The sequence below is a fragment of the Muscardinus avellanarius genome, assembly GCF_963383645.1.
Source record: "Muscardinus avellanarius genome assembly, chromosome: 5".
Lineage (NCBI taxonomy): Eukaryota > Metazoa > Chordata > Mammalia > Rodentia > Gliridae > Muscardinus > Muscardinus avellanarius.
In genome coordinates, this window is record NC_137790.1 from 76731080 (window position 1) to 76758651 (window position 27572).

The following is a 27572-nucleotide window of genomic DNA, read 5'->3' on the forward strand; positions in this document are numbered from 1 at the left end:
GTCTGGAGATAGACAGAAACTAGGAAGCAAAACTTTTCTTCTGAAATGTCTCTCCAGCACCCTCTGCTGACAAAGGGTACTATTGTGCTAGCTTTTAAGGAAGAATACATACAGGCCCAGGTCCACCTTCAGGCGAAACAGAAACAGTGAATTTGAAATAACCAACCTGGGAATGGTATGAAGTACAGTAGATTCTTAAAGGAGGAGAAATTATACCAGGTTATGACAATAAAGGAAGAAGTAATATTTGAGAGAGAGAGCTTATAAGTAGGTTAGTGTTTTCTTTTGCTTTGTGGTACTGGGGATGGAACCCAGGGGCGTTCTACTTCTGAGTTATATCCCCAGCCCTGTATTTTATTCTTCATTTTGAAACAGGGTCTCACTGAGTTGTAAAGGGCCTCAGTAAGTAGCTGAGGCTGGCCATGAACCACAGTCATCCTGTCTCAGCCTCCCAAATGCTGGGATTACAAGTGTGTGCCACCACACCTGGCAGGTTAGTTGTTTTTTTTTTTTTTAATTAAGGTTGACTTTTTCTCTTTATAAAACTGTATATGTTTATATTAGAAAAATTAGAATGTAGACAGTCATCCCCCCGCCCACTGTCTACGTCTTGCAAAGGAAGGAAAAGCCAGGCGTGGGATGCACATCTACAATCCTGGTTCTTGGGTGGCTGAGACAGGATCACAGATTGGGGGACAGCCTCATTAATTTAGTGAGACCCTGTTTCCTTCGAGCTCCACCCCAGCCCTATTTTTTATTCTTTATTTTGAAACAGGTTCTCACTGAGTTGTAAAGTGCCTCCCTAAGTAGTTGAAGCTGTCTGCGAACCACCATGTGCCACCATGTCTGGCTTCATCCAAATGTAAAATGTTTAAAGGGGATGGACATCTGGGTGCAGTGGCGCATGCTTGTAATCCCAGCATTTGGGAGGCTGAGGCTGGAGGATCCAGTTCCTGGCCAGCTTCAGCTACTTACGCCCTTTGCAACTCAGTGAGACCCTGTTTCAAAATAAAAGAATAAAAATTAGAACTGGGGGTGTAGCTCGGAGATAGAATACCTCTGGGTTTCATCCCCATTACCTCAACAAACAAAAAGGGAATGACTGTAGCTCAGAGGTAGTATGCAAGTGGGTTCAAGCTATAGTACCAATGAATGAGTAAATGGAAGGAAAGATGGCTCCATTGTCTTCAGGAAGATCCACTGTTAATGCTTGATAAAATGTAGCCATGTAGTGAATATAGGAGGGAGGTGTTGCTGCTGCTTTTGTATCTTTGTTTATAGGAAAAAATGACTTGAGATATAATGATGCTAAACTTTATTAATTGGAGAACTTTCTACCTCTGATGTTTAAACTATATGAAGCGGTGGGCATGCTTGTAATCCCAGTACTTGGTAGGTTGAAACAGTAGTATCTAATGTTTGCAGCCAGCCTCAGGTACTTAGGCCCATTACAACTTAAGGTGAGATCTAGATTCAAAAGTAAAGAATAAAGCCGGGTGAGGTGGCACACGCTTGTAATCCCAGAATTAGGGAGGCTGAGACCAGAGGATTGCAGTCCACAGATAGCCTCAGCTACTTAGTGAGGACCTCTGCAACTCAGTGAGACCCAGTTTCAAAAATAAAGGATAAAAAGTAGGGCAGGGGGTGTAGCTCAGAGGTCAAATGCCCCTGAGTTCCATCCCCAGACCCACCAAAAAAAAAAAAAAAAAGGTAAGAAAATAAAAATTAGGGCTGGGGCTGTGGCTTCAAGGTAGAATGCATCTGGATTCCATCCCCAGTACTACAGAAATAAAAATAAAATAAAATATATGAAGGCCAGACTCAGCAACTTGTGAGGCCTTCTGCAACTTAGTGAGACCTTGTTGCAAAATAAAGAATAAAATAGGGCTGGAAGTAAAACTTGGATGTAGAATGCCCTGGATTCAACCCCCAGTACTACACACACACACACACACACACACACACACACACACACACACACACAGAGCTATATGAAGTTAATTTGAGTTATTGCTCTAACAATATCTGTTAAATAGGCAACACTAGGCATAATTTTGGTACTCTTCAAGTGATTGTTTAGAAGATATTTTCTTTTTTTGGGGGGGTACTGGAGATTGAAGATGGGCATTCTAACTCTGAACTATACACCAGCCCTATTTTTATTCTTTATTTTGAAACAGAGTCTTCCTAAGTTGCAGAAGTGCTCCGGAGCTGATGAGGCTAATCATGAACCTATGATCCTTCTTTCTCAGCCTCCCAAATACTGGGATTACAACCATGCACTAACCACGCCCAGCTAGGAGATATTTATTTATTTATTTATTCATTCATTCATTCATTTATTTTGCAGTACTGGGGATGAAACCCAGGGGCATTCTACCTCCAGGCTGCACCTCAGCCCTATTTTTTTGTTCTTTATTTTGAAACAGAGTCTCGCTGAATTGCAAAGGGCCTAAGTAGTTGAGGCTATCTGTGAACCGTGATCCTCCTGTCTCAGCCTCCCAAATGTGTGCACCATCACGCCTGGCTCTAGAAGATATTTTCTAATGGAATATTGTATCTTTGACCCATTTTGTTTTTCTCTTCTTTGTGCAAATATTTTCATATGAACACTCTTAAGAATAGGGTTCCATCAAATTTATGCCAGTAATGTAGAAAATTCTCTTTGTGGCACATCCTGGTCAACCTTCTTAATTCTTAACAATGTAGAAGGTGTAAAATGACATTTGCTAGTGGTCTTAATTTATATTTCCACAATTTCTAAGGTTGGGCATATTCTCACGTTTGCTACTTTGTCATCTGTGAAGTGCTTGTTCAGGTCATTTGCTTTTTATTTATTGGATAATCTTTATAGTAATTCTTCATCCAAAATATAATTTTATTAGTTACTTTTCTTGCAGTTAATTTCTGGTTTGTGGCTTTTTATTCTACTGAATGTAGTTATATTTAATATTCTTTTTTCCTAGAGTGCTTTCTGTGCTATGAAGATATTCTCCTATGTAAAGATACTCTTTGCAACTAAAGGTTATATTTAGCCTTTCATGTTAAATTTTTAATTTGTCTGAAAAATTTTTTTAGTATGTTGTAAGATTGCTATCTATCTTTACCTGGACTCCTGCAAGACAGAGCTTGGGACAGGGAAGTAATGTAACTTTACCAGGCAGTACATTTTCAAGGAGCAGAGGAATGAGAAAGAGGGAGTGAGACAAAGATTAAAAGCTATCAGGAAAATGTCACTAAAGGCTCACTTTCATTGTATTATCCCCTGGAAGTTGTATAAAGTAAGTTAAAGGACCATCTAACAGAGTGAGAAAGAGGAGTGATGTATCCCATCACCATAATCACCCCCACAGTTAACTCTCCAGCACTACCAGGTTGCACCTGTATGGGTGCCACATACCTTGGCCTTTTGCAGCTCAGATACAGTGTTACATGTTAATATGGTAGGCATGCATGGAAAAGCTAGCCACAAGCCAAGTATGGTGGTACACACTTATAATTCCAGCATTCTGGAGGCTGGGACAGGAAGATTACGGTTTGTGGACAGTCTCAGCTACTTAGTGAGGCCCTTTGCAACTCAGTGAGACACTGTTTCAATATAATGAAAAATAGGGCTGGGGGTGTAGCTCAGAAGTAGAATGCTCTTGGGTTCCATACAAAGTACCAAAAAAAATGTTGATAACAAGACCAAGTTGAGTTATTCCATATTATTATTTCTCTAGTGTGTTTTTACTCTTCTGTACGCGTTAGGGTTAGGGGTTAGTCTTCCATATAAACTTTAGTGTTTACCAAATAACTCCTAAAAGAAAAAAATTAAGCCAGCCTCAATTGGTAGTGCACACTAGTAATCCCAGTACTTGGGAGGAGAGGGGAGTACTGAGAGGAGGATGGCAGGTTTGAGGACAGCCTTAGCAAGTAGTGAGACTGTTTTGTTGTTGTTGCTTTTTTTTTTTTTTTTTTTTTTTTTTTTGGTGGTGGTACTGGGGTTCCTGGAAGCCCTTCTACCTCTGGGCTACACTCCCAGACCTATTTTTATACTTTTTTTTATTTGGAAACAGGGTCTCTTAAGCCAGCAAGGCTGGCTTCGAACCTGTGCGATCCTCCTGTCTCTGCATCTCAAGCATGGGGATTACAAGTGTGCGCCACCACGCCCGGGATGTATAACTGGGAGGTAGAATGCCCCTAGGTTCAACCTCCAGTACCACAAAAAAGAAAGAAATGAAAGATCGTATACCTTGAATGCAAACAGTGTCTGTCAACTATAACACAAAGCTAGGAAAACTGTGTGTGGGGAGGGTACTGGGGATGGAACCCGCTTTCTACCTCCGGGCTAGCTTTGAAGACTAGCTTTGAACCTGTGATCCTGCCAAGTACTGGGATTACAAGTGTGAGTCACCACACCCTTTTTTTTTTTTTAAATATAAGCATGTGTATATGTATATATTGATATCCCCCTCAAACACACACACACACACACACACACACACACACACACACACACCATCTTGCATCTTTACCTGCTACATGCTGGTGAATATGGCAGTATATGAAGCAATACATTCATCTTGCTGGTATGATTGCCTCTCAGTTGTGATTGTGTGCACCCACATATGCAAATGTGGCAGTATACAGAGTGATTTTCTGTGTGGGGGGGGTGCACGCACTGCAGACTAAACTCACATTTGTTTATACTACTTCATAATACTTTAGTGTGTGATGTAGTTAGTTCTGCCAGTCCTCTATTAGAGCTATTTGAATTAGTGTCAGTCTTTTGTTGTTACAAATAATGCTACAGTTAGAGCCTGCAGCTTATGCCTTTTTGTATTTTTGCCAGTGTATCAAAATAGGATATGTGTCAGAGCACTGGGCTTGGCAGCGCATGCTTGTAATCCCCTTGCTTGGGAGGCAGATCCGGAGACAGGAGGATGGAGCAGATTTGAAGCCAACCTCACTGGATTGAGACCCTGTTTGCTATATATATATATATATATATATATATATATATATATATATATATATATATGTCTGGGAGTGTAGCCCAGAGGTAGAAGGGTTTCCAGGAACCCCAGTACCACCCCAAAAAAAAAAAAAAAAAAAGATATGTGTCAGAGGTTATATTCTCTTTTGTTGTTGTTGTTTTGCGGGTCTGGGAATGGAACTCAGGGGCATTTGACCTCCAAGCTACACCCTCTGCCTTATTTTTTATTCTTTATTTTTAAACAGGGTCTCACTAATCTGTGGAGGGCCTCACTAAGAAGCTGAGGCTATCCACGAACCATGATCCTCCAGTCTCAGCCTCCGAAATACTGAGATTACAAGCGTGTGCCACCACACCTGTTTTTTTTTTTTGGGGGGGGGGTTGTTGATTTGTTTGTTTTTGGTGATACTGGGGATGGAATTCAGGGGCCTTCTACCTCTGGGCTATACTCTCAGACCTATTTTATATTTTTAATTTGGAAACAGGGTCTCTTAAGCCAGCTAAGGCTGGCTTCGAACCTGCGCGATCCTCCTGTCTCAGCCTCCCAAGCACGGGGATTACAAGTATGCGCCACCACGCCCGGCACCACATCCAATTTATAATCTGTATTTTTTAATCTGTATTTTTTATTTTTATTTTATTTATTTATTTATTTATTTTGGTGGTACTAGGGATGGAACCCAGGGGCTTTCTACCTCTAGGCCATACTTCCAGACCTATTTTATATTTAATTTGGAACCAGGGTCTCACTAAATTGCTGAGAGCCTCACTAAGTAGCTGAAGCTGGCTTTGAACCTATGCGATCCTCCTGTCTCAGCCTCCCAAGCGGGGTATTACAAGCGTGCGCCACCACACCTGGCTATAATCTGTGTTTTAATCATGATGTTATACTGCTTCCTATTAAATGAAATTCATAGATTTATTAATTTTATACCCACAGAATGTTGGGGGTGAGAGTGTCAATGTAATCTCCTAACTATAATAGAAAAAAAGGAAAATAGGTATTTCCATTTGTAAATACTTAATCACAATTACCCTAAAAGTCACTGTGAAGTGACCAGACCCTGGTATGCGCAGGGGCTTGGCTGCAGTGTAGCCTCATACATGTAGACTGCTGTTGGTGACTCAGCACTCTTGGTGACATGATTTTCCAAATGGAGAATAAATTAACTTCTTGGATAAAGTCTAAACAAAACAAAGAACAAGCTTTTGGTACTGATGTGGCTTACATAGTGATTACATATCTGAAAATTTCTGTGTATGTTAAAACTACAAAAAGTATCTTTCAAATGTAAAACTGTAGAATAGGATCCAGTTACTTGTGGTTTTCTTTAAAAGGTGTAATCAGTGCATGGGGGAGCATTCAGGAATTGTGAGCCTATTGCAGGACATCTGGTATCTGTGACTTCTGCTCACTAAATGCCAGTAGAACCCCTTGTCGTTGCTGATACTGTTTTTGCCTTCTCTCTGATTTTACTTTTAGTTTTATTGATCTTCTCTTTTGTGTATTAGTTTTCTACACAGCAATTTATCTTTGATCGTAATTACTACTTCCTTCCTACCTTCTTTGTTTTATTTTTCTGTTTTGAAGGACATCTTAGGCTGGAAACTCAACTCGTTAATTTTCAGGTATGTGTATGTGCGTGCTTGTGTGTAAAAAATTCAGTCCTCTGAGTGTTCTTAAGTGCTTCACATCCTGTGAGGTTTTTCTTTGTGGTGGTGAAGTGCATATAACATAAAATATATCATTTCAACCATTTTAGGTATACAGTTTAGTGGCATTAAGTATATTCACAGTGTTGTACATCCATCATCACTATCAATTTTCAGAGCCTTTTCATGATCCCCTTTTTTTTTTCTTTTGGTGGTGGTACTGGGGATGGGACTCAGAGACATTCTACCTCCAAACTACCAAGCTACGCCCCCAGCTCTATTTTTTATTCTTGTGTGTGGTACTGGGAATTGAACTCAGGGGCATTTACCTCTGAGTGACACCCCCAGCCCTAATTTTTTTTTTTAATTCTTTATATTTGAAACGGTCTTACTGAGTTGCAAAGGGCCTTGCTAAATAGGTGAAGCTGGCCACAAACTGAGATCCTCTGGTCTCTGCCTCCTGAATGCTGGGATTACATGTGTGTGTCACCACGCCCAGCTATTCTTTATTTTGAAACAGGGTCACACTGAGTTGCAAAGGGCCTCACTGAGTAGCAGAGGCTGGCCACAAACCACATAATCCTTCTGTCTCAGCCTCCCAAATGCTGGGATTACAAGCATCCTCCACCACGCCCAGCTTGATCCTAAATAGAAACTTTTTATTCATTAAACAGTAACCTCTCATTGAGTGAGACTCCTATTAGATTCTTTAACTTAGGCAGACTCTGGGTTTTATCATCTGTCCCTTGTGGTGGCCACTAAACTGGAAGCATAAGATCTCTAGGGTTTTAGTCAAAATCCTTTAAGAAAAACTGGATTACTAAATTGCTTACTGTCTTTGGTAGCTTTTTCCTTTGAGCTCAATAGAATTACTCTCCTTTTTACTACCTCCTTGCCGGGTACGGATGCTTGTAATTCCAGCATTTGGGAGGCTAAGACAGGAGGATTGCAATTCCCAGACAGCCTTAGCTACTTAGTAAGACCCTTTGCAACTCAGTGAGACCCTGTTTCAAATTAAAGAATAAAGCCAGGTGTGGTGTCACATGCTTGTAATCCCAGCATTTGGGAGGCTGAGGCAGGAGGATGGCGGTTCGCAGACAGCCTCAGCTACTTAGTGAGACCCTCCATAACTTAGACCCTGTTTCAAAATAAAGAAGAAAAAAATAGGGCAAGGGGTGTAGCTCAGAGGTTGAATGCCCCTGGGTTGCATCCCCAGACCCGCAAAAAAAATAAAAAATAGGGTGGGGGTGTAGCTCAGAAGTAGAATGCCCCTGGGTTTCAGCCCCAGTACAAAAAAAAATTTTTTATATGTTATCCAGCCCTGTATCTACTTAATTTTAAAGCAAAGTTTTATTTATTTTTATTTATTTATTTATTTTTTAACCAGTCCCCTGATTGTGTTTTCTATACTTCTTTTTCCTCTTTTCTTTTTAACCTTGCTACTAATAAGCCTAAGGTTCTGGCTGTTTTCACCAAATGAAGACACTCCTTTCCTTCTGGTTTGTGAACCTTCTGTTTACAATGTGTGTCGTTCACCATCAGGTGACTTGGAGGCAATTCGTTGATGCTTATGTTCCCACGAATTTTGGAGGCTTTTTCTTTTTTTTTTTTAAGTGAGGAAGGGCCACCGTTGGCTTTTGCAGCTTATTGAGAGACTGTTAGAGGTTTGGTTGATTATTGTTGTTATAGTCATAAAATACTGAAAAATTGGTTTGTCATTTATAAAAAATATAAGCAAAAATACAAATTAAAATTGTGCTTTTTAAATGTTTTTCAGTAGTATGTGTTTGTACTTGGTGTACCGTACTTGTGATCCTAGTAGATTATAATAAATTCAATAATTTCCACTAGTTGGATTGATTGGTTCCAGACACCACCACTTTTTTCACTTTCTGCTGTATATTTAACTACCCCGCGCCTCCTTCGGTGGACAATTGAAGAATTGTTTCTGTTTGAGTTGTGTCACAGTTAAACAATGGACCGTTAGAAGAGTACAGTTGTGTTTGGGCACACTTTTTGTTTCGCCTACTTGTTTGTTACTGAAAAGTAGCAAAAAGTGAATAGATTGGAAGTCATTATTTGCTTTCTTTTATAAAACATTTTGAGTAATGGTAGAACAAAACATAAGGTAAATCAGTATTTTATCATGATTGTTTTAATAGTGTTTCTGAATAAAATATAGGAAGAACATATACAGAACCTTATCACAGCCTCATTTAGCACTTTTTAGACATTTCATATTGTCAGTATACACATACAAAAACTGCTTTATCCACTGTGAGGGAAAACTACAAATCTTTCCAAAGATATTTATGTTAAGGTAGGGTAGTTAATATATTGTCTAGTGGAGTGCTGTTGATGAAAGAACTAATTCAAGAAGAACTGTATTTCACTTGAGGACAGAGTGTGGTATCATGAATTAGTCATCATTACTGCCTCGTGCCCTTGGATTATTTGAAGTCTTGAGTTAGAAAAACACATGAAATAATAATTAATGCATAGTTGCAATTCATTGCCAAAGAATGGTCCCGTGTATTGTTTTAGCATAATTAAGAAAAAAGAACATAAGATTATGAGTTGTTAAGAAACATAAATTCTGGTCTCAGTTATTCAATCTGTATGACTTTAGGCAAACCATTTACTTTTTGTTGGGTTGGTACTTTTTACATATAAAATAGGGGAAATAGGAAGATAAATTCTAATCCTTTATAATTTTGTGTTTCTTTTCTTTTTTTTTCCCAGTACTGGAGGTTGCAAGGGCCTCTCACTAAGTAGCTGAGGCTGGCCGAGAACCCGGATCCTCCTGTCTCAGCCTCCCAAATGCTGGATTACAAGCGTGGGCCACCACACCTGGCTAATCCTTTATAAACTTAATACTCCCTGAATTTATTTTTTTTTTATGTATCTCACATTCAGAGGACAGAGATAGATGAAAATGACCTTATAGGAAATAATCTTTTATTGAGCCTTGAAAGAATTGGTGGTGTAGATAAAGAATAACGAAGACTTAAGGCCAATAATGGTGGTGCATGTTTATAATCCCAAAACTTGGGAAACTGAGACAGGAGGATTGCAAGTTCATGGCCAGCCTCGGCTACTTAGTGAGGCCCCCACAATTTAGATCCTGTTTCAAAATAAAGAAAATAAATGGGACTGGGGGCATAGCTCAGAGGTAGAATGCCCCTAGGTTAGTTCCCCAGTACCACAACATAAGTGTATGTAAACAAAGTTGAGGAGCTGGGCATGGTGGCGCACACTTGTAATCCCAGCTCTTGGGAGGCTGAGACAGGAGGATCGCACAGGTTCGAAGCCAGCCTCAGCTACTTAGTGAGGCTCTCAGCAACTTAGTGAGACCCTGTTTTCAAATAAAATATAAACTAGGTTTGGGGTTTGAGCAACTTAGTGAGACCCTGTTTTCAAATAAAATATAGAATAGGTTTGGGGTTTGCCAGGCGTGGTGGGAGATGGAGACAGGATCGCGCAGGTTCAAAGCCAGCCACACTGGCTTTAGAGACCCTGTTTCCAAATTTTAAAAAGTATAAAAATAGGTCTGGGAGTGTAGCCCAGAGGTAGAAGGGTTTCCAGGAACCCCAGTACCACACCCCCCAAAAAAGGTTGAAATTTCTAGCAAATTAGCCTTTTGAATAAGAGTGGTTATCTGATTACCTGGATAGACCATTACATAGTGACAACCAGAGTGATGGCCACAGTCTGGTTCTTAGCCATGCTCTAGATTTATTTTGGTACTGGAAATGGAACTCAGGAGCAATCTACCTCTGAGCTATACCTCAGTCCTGTCTAATTTTTTAATTTTGAAACAGGTTCTCACTAAGTTGCTGGAGCTGGCAATGAACCTGCTATCCTCCTGTCTCGCTTCCCAAATACTGGGATTACAGAAGTGCACCACCATGCTTCATGCTCTAAATTTAATTTTGTCACTGTGTCCAAATTGATCAAGCTTCATGTGACACTTTGCAAAACTCAAAAGCAACTAGTGTGTCTAGGCCAGAATGTCAAATTTTCCAAGACAAAATATTGCATCAGTCGCATGTTCTTTTAGGAAGGTTTATATGAAGGCTCAGTTAAGTCACAAGGCTCATAATGCATAGAATCTGGTTGGAGGGTTTTGGTTGATGAGTTTAAAGGCCAAACATCCATTTCTTCTAGAGATGGACCCATCAGAGATAAATATTCTTCCTTTTTGGAATTTTTTCTCAAGACTCCATGTTGTCTGTGTGGGGTTTTTTTGTTTGTTTTTTTGTTTTTTTGTTTTTTATTTTTGTGGGTCTGGGGATGGAACCCAGGGGCATTCGACCTCCGAGCTACGCCCCCTGGCCTGTTTTTTATTCTTTATTTTGAAACCGGGTCTCACTGAGTTGCAGAGGGCCTCACTAAGTAGCTGAGGCTGTCCGCGAACCGCGATCCTTAGGTCTCAGACTCCCGAATGCTGGGATTACAAGCGTGCGCCACCACATCCAGCTTTTGTCTGTTTTTACCATGAGGGGCATTTCTTTAGATACGTAGTGTATTCATACTTCCCTCTTGGTTTCCAGAGCTACCATTTAACCTTTTTTTTTTTTTAAACAGCATCTCATTGAGTTGTGAAGGGCCTCGCTAAGTAGCTGAGGCTGTCCTGAACCACTATCCTAGCTCCTCCTTTCTCAGCTTCCCAAATGCCAGGATTACACCACGGCCCTGCTAACCATTTAACCTTTGTTGAGAAAGGTAGTGTTCGGCCGGGCGTGGTGGCGCACGCTTGTAATCCCCGCGCTTGGGAGGCTGAGACAGGAGGATAACACAGGTTGGAAGGCAGCCTCAGCTACTTAGTGAGGCTATCAGCAGCTTAGTGAGACCCTGTTTCCAAATAAAGTATAAAATAGGTCTGGGAGTATAGCCTGGAGGTAGAAAGCCTCTGGGTTCCACCCCCAGTACCACCAAAAAAAAAAAAAAAAAAAAAAAGTTACATAACATATTCATTGGTTTTTCTTTTTCTGTCTTTGTGTGTGTGGTGTGTGTGTGTGTGTGTGTGTGTGTGTGTGTGTGTGTGTGTGTGTGTGTTACCAATGATGAAACCCAGGAGCATTCTACCTCCAAGCTAAACCCCCAGCACTATTTTTATTCTTTCTTTTTTTCTTTTTTCTTTTTTTTTACCGGTCTGGGGATGGAATCCAGAAGCATTTGACCTCTGAGCTACACCCCCTGCCCAATTTTTTATTCTTTACTTTTGAAACAGGGACTCACTGAGTTGCAGAGGGCCTCACTAAGTGGCTGAGGCTGTCCGCAAACCACGATCCTCTGGTTTCAGCCTCCCAAATGCTGGGATTACAAGCCTCCGCCACCTTGCCTGCCTTTATTCCATATTTTGAAACAGTGTCTCACTGAGTTGTTAGGGGCCTAAGTAGTAGCTGAGGGTGGCTTTGAACTGTGATCCTCCTGTCTCAGCCTCCCAAATACTGGGATTACAAGTTGATGCCACCACACCCAGCTCGTTGGTTTTTCTTCTTTTACTTTCTTTCTTTTTTTTTTTTTTTTTTTTTTTTTGTACTAGGGATTGAACCCAGAGGTGTTCTACCTCTGAGCTATACCCCAAGCCCTATTTTTGTGCTTTATTTTGAAACAGGGTCTCACTAAGTTGTGAAGGGCCTAAGTAGCTTCTCCCCCCCCCCTCTCTTTTACATGTGGTACTGGAGATTGAACCCGGGGAATTCTACCTCCAAGCCATACCCCAACCCTATTTTATTCTTTATTTTGAAACAGACTCACTTTAGTAGCTGAGGCTAGCCTCAAACCTGCAATCCTCCCGTCTCAGCCTCCCAAGTACTGGGGTTACAAGCATGTTCCACTACGCCTGGCTAATAGCTCCTTTTTCTAAATTGGTCTATACTGTGCAGAGTGATGGGTTTCATTGTGGCATATTTGTACATACACAAAAGCATCATTTGATCAGCTTCGCTCTCCAGTAACCTCCCCTATTATACATTGATTCTCCCTCCCCCCCAGATTTTGCAGTGTCACTCTAAATGGATAACATTTTCTGATTTGGAGTTGGGGTTAGTTGTTACTGTATTTTGCTGATACTGCTTTTTACATTATTATTAATTGTGTGGGGTTTTTGCCTATTTCAGGTCATTTGATAATTCTGAATCATGTCTGACAACGGAGAACTAGAAGACAAGCCTCCAGCACCTCCTGTGCGAATGAGCAGTACCATTTTTAGCACTGGGGGCAAAGATCCTTTGTCAGCCAATCACAGTTTGAAACCTTTGCCCTCAGTTCCAGAGGAGAAAAAGCCCAGGCATAAAATCATCTCCATATTCTCAAGCACAGAGAAAGGTAAATCGCTATTGTGGTTTCAGACACCCCACCATTGGTTTGTTATTGTATGTTACCTGTGTTAATGTTTCAGGATGAGAATGATGAACATATACAGACAGTTGATACTGGTACGTAGGCACTATTGTAAAACAGTAGTTTAACTGGGCACAGTGTATGCACCTATAGTCCAGACTACTCAGGAAGCTGAGAAGAAGGGTGGTACTGGGCTTCCTGGAAGCCCTTCTACCTCTGGGCTACACTCCCAGACCTATTTTTTTTATTTTTGGAAACAGGGTCTCCTAAGCCAGCGCGGCTGGCTTTGAACCTGCACGATCCTCCGGTCTCAGCCTCCCAAGCTCAGGGATTACAAGCGTGCGCCACCACACCCGGCTAGAAGGGTCTCTTAAGTCCAGGAATTTTAGGATAGCCTGGGCAATATAGTAAGATTCTGTCTCTAAAACAAAACAAAAACAAACAAGACTAGTTTAAACTGAAATAGAATAAAGCTATAAAGTTGTTGCTCATCCTACTTGTTATGACTTGTGGGTTTCCATACTCAATCTCCATTTTCTGAGACCTTGGGCCATAGTTTATGGCTTCCTGACATTAATGGAGTTTGTGCTTATTTTAGTCCATTAGCTTTAACAAATATCTGAGGCTGGGAACTTGATAAAGAAAAGAGGTATTTTTGACTCTCAAGTCTAGTGGCTGGAAAGTCTAAACATCATGGCCCCTTTGCAGAGGGACCCCAGCATCACAGCATGGCAGAGTAGCAGAAGGAAACCAGCTACTTGCAGAAGGGGTGTGCACTCTTTGATGGCAGCCTCCTGACTCAAGAACTAACAACCTATTTGGAGGTGGTCACCACCCAGTTACTTTCCACTAAGCCCCACCTCTTAGAGATCCAACCACCTTCAATACTGTTAACTGGGGACCAGTCCTCTAGCACATGAACCTTTGGTTTCACAGGGACAAACCATAGGGACAAACCATATCTAAGCCATAAAAGTAGTATTTAAGAAAAACCATAGCCAGGCGTGGTGGCGCACGCTTGTAATCCTAGCATTCGGAAGGCTGAGACCAGAGGATAGCAGTTTGTGGATAGCCTCAGCTACTTAGTGTTCAGCTACTTAGGCCCTCTGCAACTCAGAATAAAAAAAAAAATAGGGCGGGGGTGTAGCTCTGAGGTCGAATGCCCCTGGGTTCCAGACCCACAGAAAGAAAGGAAGGAAGGAAGGAAGGCCATTATTATAAAAAATGTTAATTGAGGGGCCACAGTTCCCTCAGTGAAAAGTTTTGGAATGAAAAGTTTTTCTTATTTTTGAGTAGTATCTTTTATCATGTATTCTATAATGCTCTCAGAAGAATCTGAAGCAGCTCAGTAATCAGCATATCAGTGGCTGGGTGTGGTGGTGCACACTTGTAATCCCAGCATTCAGGAGGTGGAAACTGGAGGATGCAGTTAAAGGCCAGCCTCAGCTACTTAATGAGGTCCTCTGAAACTTAGTGAGACCCTATTTCAGAAATAAAAAGACTAAAAAATAGGGCTGGAGGTGTAGCCCAGAGGTAAAATACCCCAGTACCGAAAAAAAATCAGTGTCTTCAGCAAAACATGTCTATTCCAGGCTTTTTCAGCCTTTGCACTATTGACATTTTGGGACCAATAATTTGTGGTTGCAGCAATCTGCCCCTATGCATTCTATGATGTTTATCAGCATTCCTAGTTTTTACCTAGTACATATCAGTAGCACCTACCTCAATTGTGAAAACCAAAAATGTCCCAGACATTACCAAATATCCCCAGGGGGCAAGAACCCACTGGTCTTATCATACCGAATGAGATAAAGGCTATAAATAGTGTCATCAAAGTTGAAATCACTAAATTAGTTTTGGTGTCAAATTTAAGGAAGAAACTTTTGGTCTGCAGAGCTGTTTCATTTTTTAGAATTAGATAAGGTATTATGGACACTGTTATCTTTGAATAAAAATAAGGGATTTATTTATCATAATAATATGGTAATCCAGCTCTAATAGAATAAGCAGCGATAAAGATAAATCTCCTAAGCCTACATGGAGAGGTAAACCGAAGGGGAAGAATGGTGTTTTTTTTAATATAAGAATACTTAATATGCAATTAATTTGAGATTATATAATTGATGGAAATTTACATTAACATTGATAAAATCTTGGAAATTTTAGATTTGTAAACAAGATAATATAATCATCGGTTAAAAACTTACTCAGATAATCATATATCACTTATTTCTAATTTTATTAAGATTTCATGAGGAACTAAGGATGTAATTCAGTGGAATTACATGCTGCATGAGGCCCTGGATTTGATCCCTAGCACTCCCCCAACCCCCAGAAAAACTCTTTGTTAGAACCAAAGAGCCTGGTAAAAGTGTGTTTTTTAAAGTTTACGAGCCAAAAGTGTGTTTTTTAAAGTTTACGAGCCAGGCATGGTGGTACTTGCATGTAATTTCGGTACTTGGGAGGCTGAGACAAGATCATCACAGGTTTGCGGCCAGCCCCCAGTGAGACCCTGTTTCAAAATAAACAATAAAAAAATAGGACTGGGGGTGTAGCTTGGAGGTAAAAAAAAAACTCCTGGGTTTCATCCCCAGTACTACAAAATTAATTAATTAAAAATAGGACTAGGGGGTTTAGCTCGGAGATAGAGTGCCTCTGGGTTCAACCCCCAGTACTGCAAAAATAAAGAATTGTTTATGTAACAGAAATGATCAGGTGTGTACTTGGCATACTTGAGGATAGAGTGGATTAATTAAAGGATAGAGGGAAAGATAAAATGAACCAAAAAATTATGCATGGAAAGAAAGTAAAGAAATATGCCGGAGAGAACCAAATCCTCACCTTCCGTAGTAATTAAGTCAGTATATTTAAAGTGGGGAAAGCTGGGCACAGTGGGACGTGTCTATAATCCCAGTATTTAGGAGGCTAAGATAGAAAGATTCCAAGTTTGAGGCCAGCCTCAGCAATTTCATGCAACCCTATTTCATTTTTTTTTTTAAATTTAAGCTGGGTGTGGTGATGCACGCTTGTAATCTCAGTGATTGGGAGGCTGAAACAGGAGGATCACAGATTTGTGGCCAGCCTCAGCTGCTTAGTGAGGCTCTCAGCAACTTAGTGAGACCCTGTTTCAAAATAAAGAATAAAAATAGGGCTGGGGGCTGGGCATGGTGGCGCATGCTTGTAATCTCCGTGCTTGGGAGGCAGAGACAGGAGGATTGCGCAGGTTTGAAGCCAGCCACGCTGGCTCAAGAGACCCTGTTTCCAGATAAAAATATAAAAAATAGGTCTGGGAGTGTAGCCCGGAGGTAGAAGGGCTTCCAGGAACCCCAGTACCACTAAATAAATAAATAAATAAATAAATAAATAAATAAATAAATAAATAAGGCTGGAGATGTAGTTCAGAGGTAGAATGCCCCTGGGTTCTATCTCTAGTACTGAGAAAAAAATATCCTCCTTGTTAGCTATTTAAAAATGTATAATAAATTATTGTTATTGATAGTCACCCTCCTGTGCTATCAAATCCAGAACTTATTTTTCCAGTTTGTACCAAAATTAATTATAATTAATTAACCAACTTCAACTTCTCTCCATCCTTTCTTCCCCTTTTCCAGCCTTTATTAACCACTCCTCTGCTTTTTACATCTTCGAGATCAGCTTTTTTATTTTACACATGAGTATGAGCATGTAGTATTTGTCTTTCTGTGCCTGGCTTAATCCTTTTTTGGTTTTTATTTTGGGGGGCAATACTAGAGATTGAACCTAAGGCACTCTACCTCCGAACTACACTCCCAGCCCTACATTTTGGGGTGTGTGTGTGTGTGTCACTGGGGATTGAACCCAGGGCACTCTACCTCCGAACTACACTCCCAGCCCTACTTTTTGTTTTGTGTGTGTGTGTGTGTGTGTGTGTGTGTGTGTGTGTCTGTCTGTCTGTCTGTCTGTCTGTCACTGGAGATTGAACTGCGAGGCTTTCTACCTCCAAGCTACAACCCCAACCTGATTTCTTATTTGAAGACAGGGTCTCACTAGATTGCTCAGAGCCTCACTAAATTGCCAAGGCTGGCTTTGGCTTTGGACTTGCAATCCTCCTGTCTCAGCCTCCCAAGTACTGGGATTACAGGCGTGTGCCACCACCCCCAGCTTTCCATTCTTCTTTTTTTTTTTTTTCTTCCAGTGGGTGAATAATACTACATCATGCACATACATCACATTTTCTTTCTTCTTTTTTTTTTTTTTTCTTTTTTTGGTGGTACTAGGGGTGGAACCCAGAGGCTTTCAACCTCCGGGCTATACTCCCAGACCTATTTTATAGTTTATTTGGAAACAGGGTCTCACTAAGTTGCTGAGAGCCTCACTAAGTAGCTGAGGCTGGCTTCGAACCTGCGCAACCCTCCTGTCTCAGCCTCCCAAGCGTGGGGATTACAAGCGTGCGCCACCACACCCGGCTTATTCTTTATTTTGAAACAAGATCTCACTAAATTGTAGAGGACCTTACCAAGTAGCTGAGGCTGGCCACAGACCTGCAATCCTCCTGTCTCAGCCTCCCAAATACTGGGATTACAAACGTGCGCCACCACACCTGACTTGTTTTTAGCTTTCTGAGGCACCTCCATTCTGTTTTCTATAGTGGCTGTACTAATTTACGTTTTTACCAACAGTGTATAAGAATTCCCCTTTCCATATTCTCTCTAGCATTTGTTATTTTGGGCTTTATATTAATAACTATTCTAACGTGGAATGAGATGATTCTCCTTGTGGTTTTGATTTGCATTTCCCAAGTGATTAGTGATTTTGAGCATTTTTTCATATACTTGTTGGCCATGTGCATGTCTTTGAGAAATGTTTATTCAGATCATTTTAATCAGATTATGTATCATTTTTGCTGTTTCATGTATATTCTGCATATTAATTCCTTGTTGAATAGTTTGCGAATATTTTTTAATGTGTAAGTGGTATTGGAGGTTGAACCCAGGGGCATTCTACCTCTAAGCCAAACCACCATTCCTTTTTTATTTTTTGTTCTGAAAGAGTCTCACTAGTTTTCTGAGACTCTTGCTAAGTCACTGATGCTGTCCTCGAATCTGCAGTCCTCCTGTCTCAGCCTCCCAAATACTAGGAGTACAGGTATGTACTACCAGGCCCAGCATTTGCAAATGTTTTTTCCGATTTTGCAGGTTGTTCTCTGGATCTTTTTTGTTTTTTCCTTTGCTGTACAGAGGCTTTTTTCTTTATATGTAAAAGCACATAAAATTCTATCTTTTATGGCAACCTGACTGAACAAATTTTTTTCACTTGCTTGATGATATGTATTGCATGTACTTTGTGAGTGATCTGATACAGCGATAAACAAAGCAGACAGTGTCCTTACCCTCATGACACCAAGCAAATTCTAGAGTGGAACTGTGAAGAGTGATGAAGGATTGGTGTAAGATGTTTGCCTAATCTGTTGTATTTGAAAAGGCTTCCTAATAAAATAGAGCTGAAGCACAAATAAGTGAAACAACAGTAAGTGTTGTGTGGCTAGAAAAGAGCGTGCTTCAGTGCCCAGCCACAGGAGGGACCGCGGCACTGTCATGGTGCTGAGGTGCGGTCCAGTGGGACTTGAGAGCACAGAGGAGAGATAGATGAGAATTAGCATGGTGTGTGTAGGGGGTTACAGACAAGAGGGGCTGCAGAGGTAGACAGAGACCAGGTCACAAAGGGCCTTGTATTCTATGCTACACAGCTCAGATTTTGTCTTGTTTCCTGGGGAACCATTAGAGAATTTAAACAGGGGAAAGTCCTCGTCACATTTCTGTTTTAGGTAGGAGAAACTCATAGCTGTATAGAAAACAGATTTTGTTGGAAGTCTAAGATTGAAGTTGGAAACTAGTTAGGAGGCTTTTGCAGTAGCCCAGGTGAGAAATGGCTTAGCCAGTCTTATAGTTTCAATAATGAAAATAGCAGTGAGCCATTGTCCTGGCATGTTTTTCTAAACTCTATTCAGATAACTAGTGCTTAGCGTGTAGAATTTATTAACCAAAACAGTTTTCACATCTAATTATTTAACTTATATGCACCTTCACTTCTGGTTGGTTATGAAGACAATAGATATGTAAACATCCTTTTTTATCCAGAGATCTAATTCTTATATTAATACTAGACCATACTTCTCTACCTATTTCTTAAAGAATGTTCTTTTGTGTAATAGAAAAAAAATTTAGTTTCACAATATGAAGCTATTCTAAGTCAAAAGTACAAAGGAGTATAACCACTAATTGTTACAAAAAACAGTCCATTTTTCCTTTTAAACAGATAGGGGTTTTCTTAACCTTGGACTGGGGCTTCAGTAACCTGAGAGGTGAAGAACCTAAAGGTTGTGATAGTAGCATATGGGTGTGTGTGTGTGTGGGGGGGTGTTGCAGGGAATTGAACACAAGGGAGTTCTACCTCTGAGCTACACCCTCCAACCCTTTTTTAAATATTTATTTATTTATTTATTTGTGGGTCTGGGATGGAACTCTGGGGCATTCAACCTCCAGGGTACACCCCCTGCCCTATATTTTATTCTTTATTTTGAAACAGGGTCTCACTAAGTTGCAGAGGGCCTCACTAAGTAGCTGAGGCTGTCTGCGAACTTTGATCCTCCAGTCTCAGCCTCCCGAATGCTAGGCTGGGATTACAAGTGTGAGCCACCACGCCCAGCTCCTTTTTATTTCTAGTTATGGAACAAGGTCTCACTAAGTTGCTGAGGCTGACCTTGAACCTGCTATTCTCCTGTCTCAGCCTCCCAAGTACTGTGCTTACACATGTGCCACTACACCTGGTTGCATCTGCTGCTTTTTAATGTACTTTTTGTCAACATGAGGCTCAGAATCTTTACCACTTGGCTAAAGGTTGCTGCCTGCCTGCTGCCATTTTTATTGTCTAATGGAGTTGGGGTTACAGTTGGGAAATGATTCTAAGAATCTCCCCCCCCTTATACCCGGGACGCTAATAAGTTGTGCTTTTTTTTTTTTTTTTTTTTTTTTCAGGTCTAGGGATGGAACCCAGGGGCATTCGACCTCTGAGCTGCACCCTCTGCCCTCTTTTTTATTCTTTATTTTGAAACAGGGTCTCACTAAGTTGCAGAGGGCCTCATTAAGAGTAGCTAAGACTATCTGCAAACCGTGATCCTCCAGTCTCATCCTGTGCCACCACGCCCGGCTTAAGTTGTGCTTTTTATTAAAAGAAGTTTTATCTGTTGTCCAATACTTCCCTTTGAGTGATTTGATTGCCTGGGAGATACCCTGTGGAGGATTGTGTTGATAAGCAAAATGGAAAGTTTACTTGCTCTTTTTTTTTTTTTTTTTTTTTTTTTAGTGGTACTGGGGATGGAACCTAGGAGCCTTCTACCTCTGGGTTACACTCCCAGACCTATTTTATATTTTATTGGAACAGGGTCTCTTAAGCCAGCACAGCTGGCTTCGAACCTGTGCGATCCTCCTGTCTCAGCCTCCCAAGTGCAGGGATTACAAGTGTGCGCCACCACGCCCGGCGACTTGCTTTTATTTTATAAAACATGAACAATTTCCTCTCCAAAGCTAAAATGTCTGCATAAAATTATTTTTTTATATTCTGGTTATTCTAAAGTATATAGCCAGTTTATACAGTAAGATCCTTTCAGAACATTGTTCAGTTTGAGACTTGTTTTAGTATTTTTGTTTTACATACTGTTTCATAATATCCCCATTAATACTAAAATATAGGAAGTACTTATGGAAACAAATGATTTTCAGCAGATTTTTAAGATGGGCATGGTGGTACATGCCTATAATTCCAGTACTTGGTAGGTTAAGACAGGAGGATCCCAGGTTGGAGGACAACTTCAGTAAGTAGTAAGTAGTGAGACTCTCAACCTAGCAAGACCTTGGTTCAAAATTAAAATTAAAAATAGAGCTGAAGGTGTAGGTTGGAGGTAAAATTCCCCTGGGTCCAATCCCCAGCACCACAAAACAAGAACAGATTTTTAGGATATTATGTCATTTTCCTTTAAGTAGATTAATCTGTTAGGTGTAATTTCATTTTATATCCCTAACATACATGACACTTTCCTTAATTTGTTTCTTTAAATTCTTATCATGCCCATGTTGAAAAATGTGGTTGGCCCTTAAATGAAACAAGAACCAGGGATTATTTTTTTGCTGTGAATCTTATACTTTCCCTTTGCATGTACCTGATTTCTGTTTCTTTCTTATTTCAGTGTAGGTTTGCTCTGTATGTTAGGAAATGATAGCCCTCAACAGAAAGCAGGCTTGATTTCTTAGAACTTTAATCATGGAGGTAGGCTTATTCTCAGGGTGTGATATCTGTTTAGGTCATGTATTGCCCCTGAAGCACTTAACCACAGTTGGCAGTATGGGAAACTATGGCTTACCTGGCTTGAATTAGATGCCCACCTTGGACCAATTATCTGTGTCAGAGTTATATAAGAAAATGTCATTTCCCCAGCCATATGCATAGAGAAAGGATAAAGGACAATCCCAGAAGTGGGATACTAAATGGGGTTTTTTTTTTAAAGGAGAAACAAAAGGCTGGGCGTGGTTGCGCACACTTGTAATCCCTGGGCTTGGGAGGCTGAGACAGGAGGATGGCACAGGTTCGAAGTCAGCCTCAGCTACTTAGTGAGGCTCTCAGCAACACAGTGAGACCCTGTTTCCAAATAAAATATAAAATAGGTCTGGAATTATAGCCCAGAGGTAGAAAAGCCCCTGGGTTCTACCCCCCAGCACCACAAAAATAAATAAATAAATAAATAAATAAATAAATAAATAAATAAATAAGAAACATATTTCTAAGGTACATGAAATTGTATTTCTACTGGCTAGGAACAGTATACAAATTAAACTATTAGTTTATAATTGGTTAACAGATGTTTTCTCATATATTCAGTGTACTGAGTGAGAAGCCAAGGTACAGGCTGAGCGCAGTGGCACACACCTGTTACCCAGTACATGCACGCTGAGACAGGAGGATCTTAGGCTTAAGGACAAAATAAAAAGGGCCGGAGGTATACCTTGGAGGTAGAATGCCCCTGGGTTCAATCCCTGGAACCATAAAAACATACAAGAAAAAAAAAAAAAAAAAAAAAGCCAAGGGACATAAAAAGAAGTAGAGGGCATAACCTGATGTTACTCGGAGACAGACTAGTAGAAAATGAGAGGTTGGTTGTGGTAGATATAATTGTATGTTTTAGTAAAGACAGCAAAATTTTCTGCAGGCTTAACAGTTGCATTTTTTATCTCTGCTCCTTTCCATGATTGGTGTGCCCTGCTCTCTTAATTGTGGCCACACCTCTTACAAGTAAGTATATGTGCCTCAAAGACCTAGGGAAGAGGTGGACATCTGAGCACAAATCTGTCAACACTGGTTAAAAAAAAGACAAGTTTCCTACAAACACTAGATCATTAGTATCTTTGTAAGTAAAGAATGGTATGCAGTAACATTTCTAAGTAAGTATGTACAAAGTTATTAAGCAGCTTTTTTGTTTTGTTGTGTTTTGTTTTCATGTGGTACTGAGGACTGAACCCAGGGACATTCTTGCTCTGAGATACAACTCCAGCCTCCCTACCCCTTTTGTTTTGTTTGGAAAAGGTCTCACTAGATTACTCAGAGTCTCATTAAGTTGCTGAGGCTAGTTTGAACCCGTGATCTCTCTGTCTCAGCCTCCCACATACTGGGGTTCTGGGCATGTACCACCACTCCTGGCAACATTTTTTCTTTTCTGTCTTTGTTTGTTTTGTTTTGTTTTGTTTTGTGGTGCTGGGGATTGAGTCCAGGGACATTCTACTTCCAAGCTACACTCCCAGCCCTACTTTTTATTCTTTTTTTTTTTTTTTTTTTTTGCGGCTTATTCATTTTTTATTTAGAAACAGAGTCTCAATAAGTTGCAAAGGGTCTATATTGCTGAGGTTGGCCGTGAACCTGCAATCCTCCTGTTTTAGTTTCCAAGTACTGGGATGGCAGGTGTACGCCACCATGACCGGCTGAAAATCTGGTTTAGATCCCAGAGGCGTGGGCCTCTGTGCCTGGCCTGGAGTCCAGAACATGAGCGTGAAATGTAGGCCTCCGAGTGCTCTTGGCTGTTGAGGGACCTTCTAGGCTTGGGCTGCTGCCCGCCCCTGGGCAGCGAGGCCATGTCTACCGCCGTCCACCCCGATGGACTGGCAGGAGGAAAGGGATGTAGAGCCTTGGGGTAGAAGACTTCTGGAAGGCCACCCATGGGTGAGACTGGCCCAGCACCCAGCCAGGCTGGGGCTCGGCCACCCAGATGTGAGGGTGCAGGTTCACAGGCACAGGGAGCCCCACAGACCAGGCCAGGCAGCAGGACATGCAGGGGATCTGTAGGAGTTTTCACTGGCCTGCTGCTTTCAGGGGAGCAGGAAGCTGTGGCCAGGCGCTGCCCGTGGCGGGAGCCCCACGGCTCCGCCGGTCACTTCTCCAGGGGCACATAGTTGAGCAGCTTCTCGATCAGGTCCACGTGGGTTAGAAGCATGCGGCGGCAGCAGTAGCACTTCAGGTCGAGGGCGTCCCCCTCGGTGTACTCGGCCTGCAGCAGCCCCAGGTAGGCCTCCCACTTGTTGCCCAGGATCTTGCGGCAGGTGAAGCAGCGCACGGGAATGATCATGGCGGCGGTGGCGGCATCCAGCCAGATCTTATTCTTTATTTTAAAAACAGTCCCACTGAGTTGTGGAGGGCCTCACTAAGTAATTGAGGCTAGCCACGAACCCATCATCCCCATGTCTCAGCTTCCCAAGTACTGGGATTTCAAGCGTGTGCCACCACTCCCGGCCAGCTACAGGTTTTGTTTGGTTGGTTGGTTTAGTTGTTTTTTCTTTCTTTCTTTCTTTCTTTCTTTCTTTCTTTCTTTCTTTCTTTCTTTTTTTTTTTTTTTTTTTTTTGGTGGTACTGGAGTTCCTGGAAACCCTTCTACCTCTGGGCTACACTCCCAGACACCTATTATTTTTTATATTTTTATTTGGAAACAGGGTCGAACTTGCACGATCCTCTTGTCTCCGCCTCCCAAGCGCGGGGATTAAAAGTGTGCGTGCACCACCATGCCCGGCTTACAGTTTGTAATTTATAGAATATTCAAACATAAGTATTGACCACATTCTATTTACTATCTTCCAAAGACTCAACTAAAATGGGTGTAAAAAAATTTATTATTAGCACCAAGTGTGGTGGCGTACGCTTGTAATCCCCGCTCTTGGGAGGCGGAGACAGGAGGATCGCGCAGGTTCAAAGCCAGTCATGCTGGCTTAAGAGACCCGGTTTCCAAATTTTAAAAAAGTATAAAATAGGTCTGGGAGTGTAGCCCGGAGGTAGAAGGGCTTCCAGGAACCTCAGTACCACCCAAAAAAGGGAAAATATATATATATTATTATTATAAGGGCAGAGAGCAGGAGAGGAGACAATGGTGTAAAGTTTTCAGTATACATTTGGAAGATTAGAATGGTGGGAAATAGGCCTCTGGCTACGCAGAGCCGAAAGAGCCCCTAAGCACTAGGAGAGCCTATTGTCTATGGGAAGTGAAGCAGCTTTCCTTTAAAAACCCCCAGAGACTCAGGATTTAGAGTCATACAGTACTCTGTGGAGGGGAGGGTGTGACAGCCAGGCTGAAAAGTCAGGGAATTAGTTGGAAATCTACACAGGAAATAGCAAAGGCTCAGTCCTCTCTTACCCCATTTAGCCATGCAAATATAACCCCCATCTTGGAGAAGGGGGACTGATGTTTGCATTTATTTCATGAGAATTTAAACCAGAGGCCTCTATTTTCAGGGGAATCGGGAAAGGTTGAAGGATTGGCATAAAAAATTTGCCCTGCTCTCCAAATACTTGTAGCCTGACTCATAGCGCTAACACAAGAGGTTAAAGATTTTTCTCTGGATAAACAAAATGCTCTAGGGGAAAAATATTTTAGGTACTACCCATCCCTATCTTTAGTAAAAAGACTAGTTTATCTCCCCATTAGCTGTTTAATACTTTTTTGTATGAACAGATAGAAAATAATAATTAAGGATATAAGAGGCCAAAACTTTTTTTTCCACACAGTACTGGGGATTGAACCCTAGCTCCATTTTTTATTCTGTGTGTGTGTGTGTGTGTGTGTGTGTGTGTGTGTGTGTGTGTGTGTGTAACCCAGGGGCTTTTCTACCTCCAGGCTATACTCCCAGACCTCTTTTATATTTTCTTTAGAAACAGTCTTACTAAGTTGCTGAGAGCCTCACTAAGTAGCTGAGGCCGGCTTTGAACCTATGTGATCCTCCTGTTTCAGCCTCCCAAGCACTGGGATTATAAGCATGCACCACTATGCCCAGCTTATTCTTTTTTTTTTTTTTTTTTTTTTTTTTGTGGTACTGGGGATGGAACCCAGGGGCATTCTAGCTCTGGTTCCAGCCCTAATTTTTTATTCTTTATTTTTGAAACAGGGTCTCACTGAGTTGCAAGGGGCCTTACTAAGTAGCTGAGGCTGTCCGCAAACCATGATCCTCCAGTCTCTTGAGTCCTGAATGCTGGGATTACAAGCGTGCGCCCCCACGCCCTGCCCCCCCTCTCTTTCCTTCCTTCTTTCTTTCTTTCTTTCTTTCTTTCTTTCTTTCTTTCTTTCTTTCTTTCTTTCTTTCTTTCTTTCCTTCTTTTTGCAGGTCTGGAGATGAAACCCAGGAGTATTCGACCTCCGAGCTACACCCCCTGCCCTATTTTTTTATTCTTTATTTTGAAACTGGGTCTCACTGAGTTGCAGAGGGCCTCACTAAGTAGCTAAGGCTGTCTGCAAACTGTGATCCTTCTGTCTCAGCCTCCCGAATGCTGGGATTACAAGCGTGTGCCACCACGCCTGGCTTATTCTTTATTTTGAAATGAAGTCTCACCAAGTAGTTGCTGTCTGCAAACTCATGATCCTCCTGCCTTGGCCTCCCATGTTCTGGGATTACAAGCATATTCCACAACACTCAGCTTGCCAGAACCCTTTAAACATGAGAGATTTTTAAAGACACTTTGAAGAAACAAATAATGTAGGGAGAAAACTAACAAACTAGTAATACCCAGCCTAGGCCTGGTGGTGCATGCCTGTAATCCCAGTACTTGGGGAGGCTGAGAGGATGATCTCAGATTCAAAGTCAGCCTCAGCAACTTAGGCTTTTAGCAATTTAAGGAGACCCTGTTTCCAAATAATAAACAAAGTAGGGCTAGGGGTATAGTCTGGAGGTAGGAGGCCCCTGGGTTCTACTCCCAGGACCACACACACAAAAAAAAAAACCAAAAATAGAATATCCAGATGGCAAAAGCACCAAATACCGTATAGCCGTCAAAGAAAATAATGAAACAGAAAAGGGATTCTCAAAGAACAGTGAGAAATAACTTTTGGGAAATCAATATTAAAAGTACCAAAATGAGCCAGGCATGGTAGCACATGTCTGTAATTCCAAGTAGTTAGGAAGCTGAAATAGGACGATTGAAGGTTCGAGATCAGCCTTAGGAACAGCCTTAGCTAGAACTCTCAGCAACCTAGTGAGACTCTGTTTCAAAATTAAAAATTAAAAGGGCTGAAGGTGTGGCTCAGAGGTAGAATGCCCCTTAGTTCAATCTCTAGTACTGGGGGTTTGAGAGGAGCATCAAAGCAAAAGGTATCAGTAAGAGGATTGGAATCTAATCAAGAAAATGCTCCTAGAGAGTTATACAAGAATATATAGATGGAAAATATGAAAGAAAAGGTAACAGTTATGAGTTACTAATAATGAACAAATTAAAGTGGAGGAAATAATAGAAAAAGTCTCAAAGGTCTGAAGAATGTGATTCCCAGATACTCACTGAGAACTCACCACAGTGAGTGCATGGAGATCACAGCTCCCTCAAGTTTTATGATACCACAGAAAAGACAGTACAACTTCCTCTACATCCAGTCAAGGTGGAGCAGCAGGGACTAAATTTACCCTTTCACCTTAAGGAGCTAAAGCATTGGAGAAAACATGCAAAGCAACAGTTTTCAAGACAGTGGATATCAGGCAGTGAACAAATAGGATTCCTAAGAGAGAAGAAATAAGTGAGGTGAGTCCTACCGCTGGTCCAGCTTTCTGCCTGGAGACAGTTTCTAGGCAGTGGCACTAGCCAGGATAATCTGGTGATCTCCCTGAGTTGAGAAAAAACAGATAATAGGACAGCAGAGTAGAGTAGCCATTGCAGAAGAAAAGATTAGTGAATTTGAAGGCATAGCAATAGAAACCGTCGAAAATGAAATTCAGAAAAGACTGAAGTCAAAGTGAACAGTTGAGCTGGGCGTGGTGGCACCCATAAGACTTGCATCAACTTAACAAGTCCCTGTTTCCAAATGAAATAGGTCTAGGGGTGTAGCTCAGAGATAAAATGCCTCTGGATTCAATCTCTAATACCAAGAAAAGAAAACATGAAGTACTTGTTGTTGGACTCTATGGACATATGCCTGTAATCCCAGGTGGAGGGGGAAGATACAATTACCAAATTAAAAATAAAAGTGGCATTCCTCCAGAATTTTTGTTTGTTGTTTGTTTGTGTGTGTTTGGGGCAGGTACTGGGTATTGAACCAAGAAACATTCTA

At 41.3% G+C, this 27572-nt stretch overlaps 2 protein-coding genes across 2 annotated transcripts in view; one reads left to right on the top strand and one right to left on the bottom strand.

Moving 5' to 3' along the window:
- Positions 1 to 12777: 12777 nt before the first annotated feature.
- Positions 12778 to 27572, top strand: part of PAK2 (p21 (RAC1) activated kinase 2) — a gene marked incomplete at its 5' end in the record, with an annotated part of 50313 nt that continues 35518 nt past the window's right edge. Inside the window, one exon of the mRNA XM_080696375.1 lies at positions 12778 to 12964. Coding sequence (XP_080552501.1) covers positions 12778 to 12964 — 187 coding nt within the window. The remainder of the gene's footprint in view (positions 12965 to 27572) is intronic.
- LOC308263378 (DNA-directed RNA polymerases I, II, and III subunit RPABC5-like) lies at positions 23430 to 23624 on the bottom strand (the record flags this gene model as incomplete). The annotated part of the gene is made up of 1 exon (XM_080696376.1): positions 23430 to 23624. One exon carries the CDS (start codon positions 23622 to 23624, stop codon positions 23430 to 23432), a length of 195 nt encoding a protein of 64 aa, XP_080552502.1.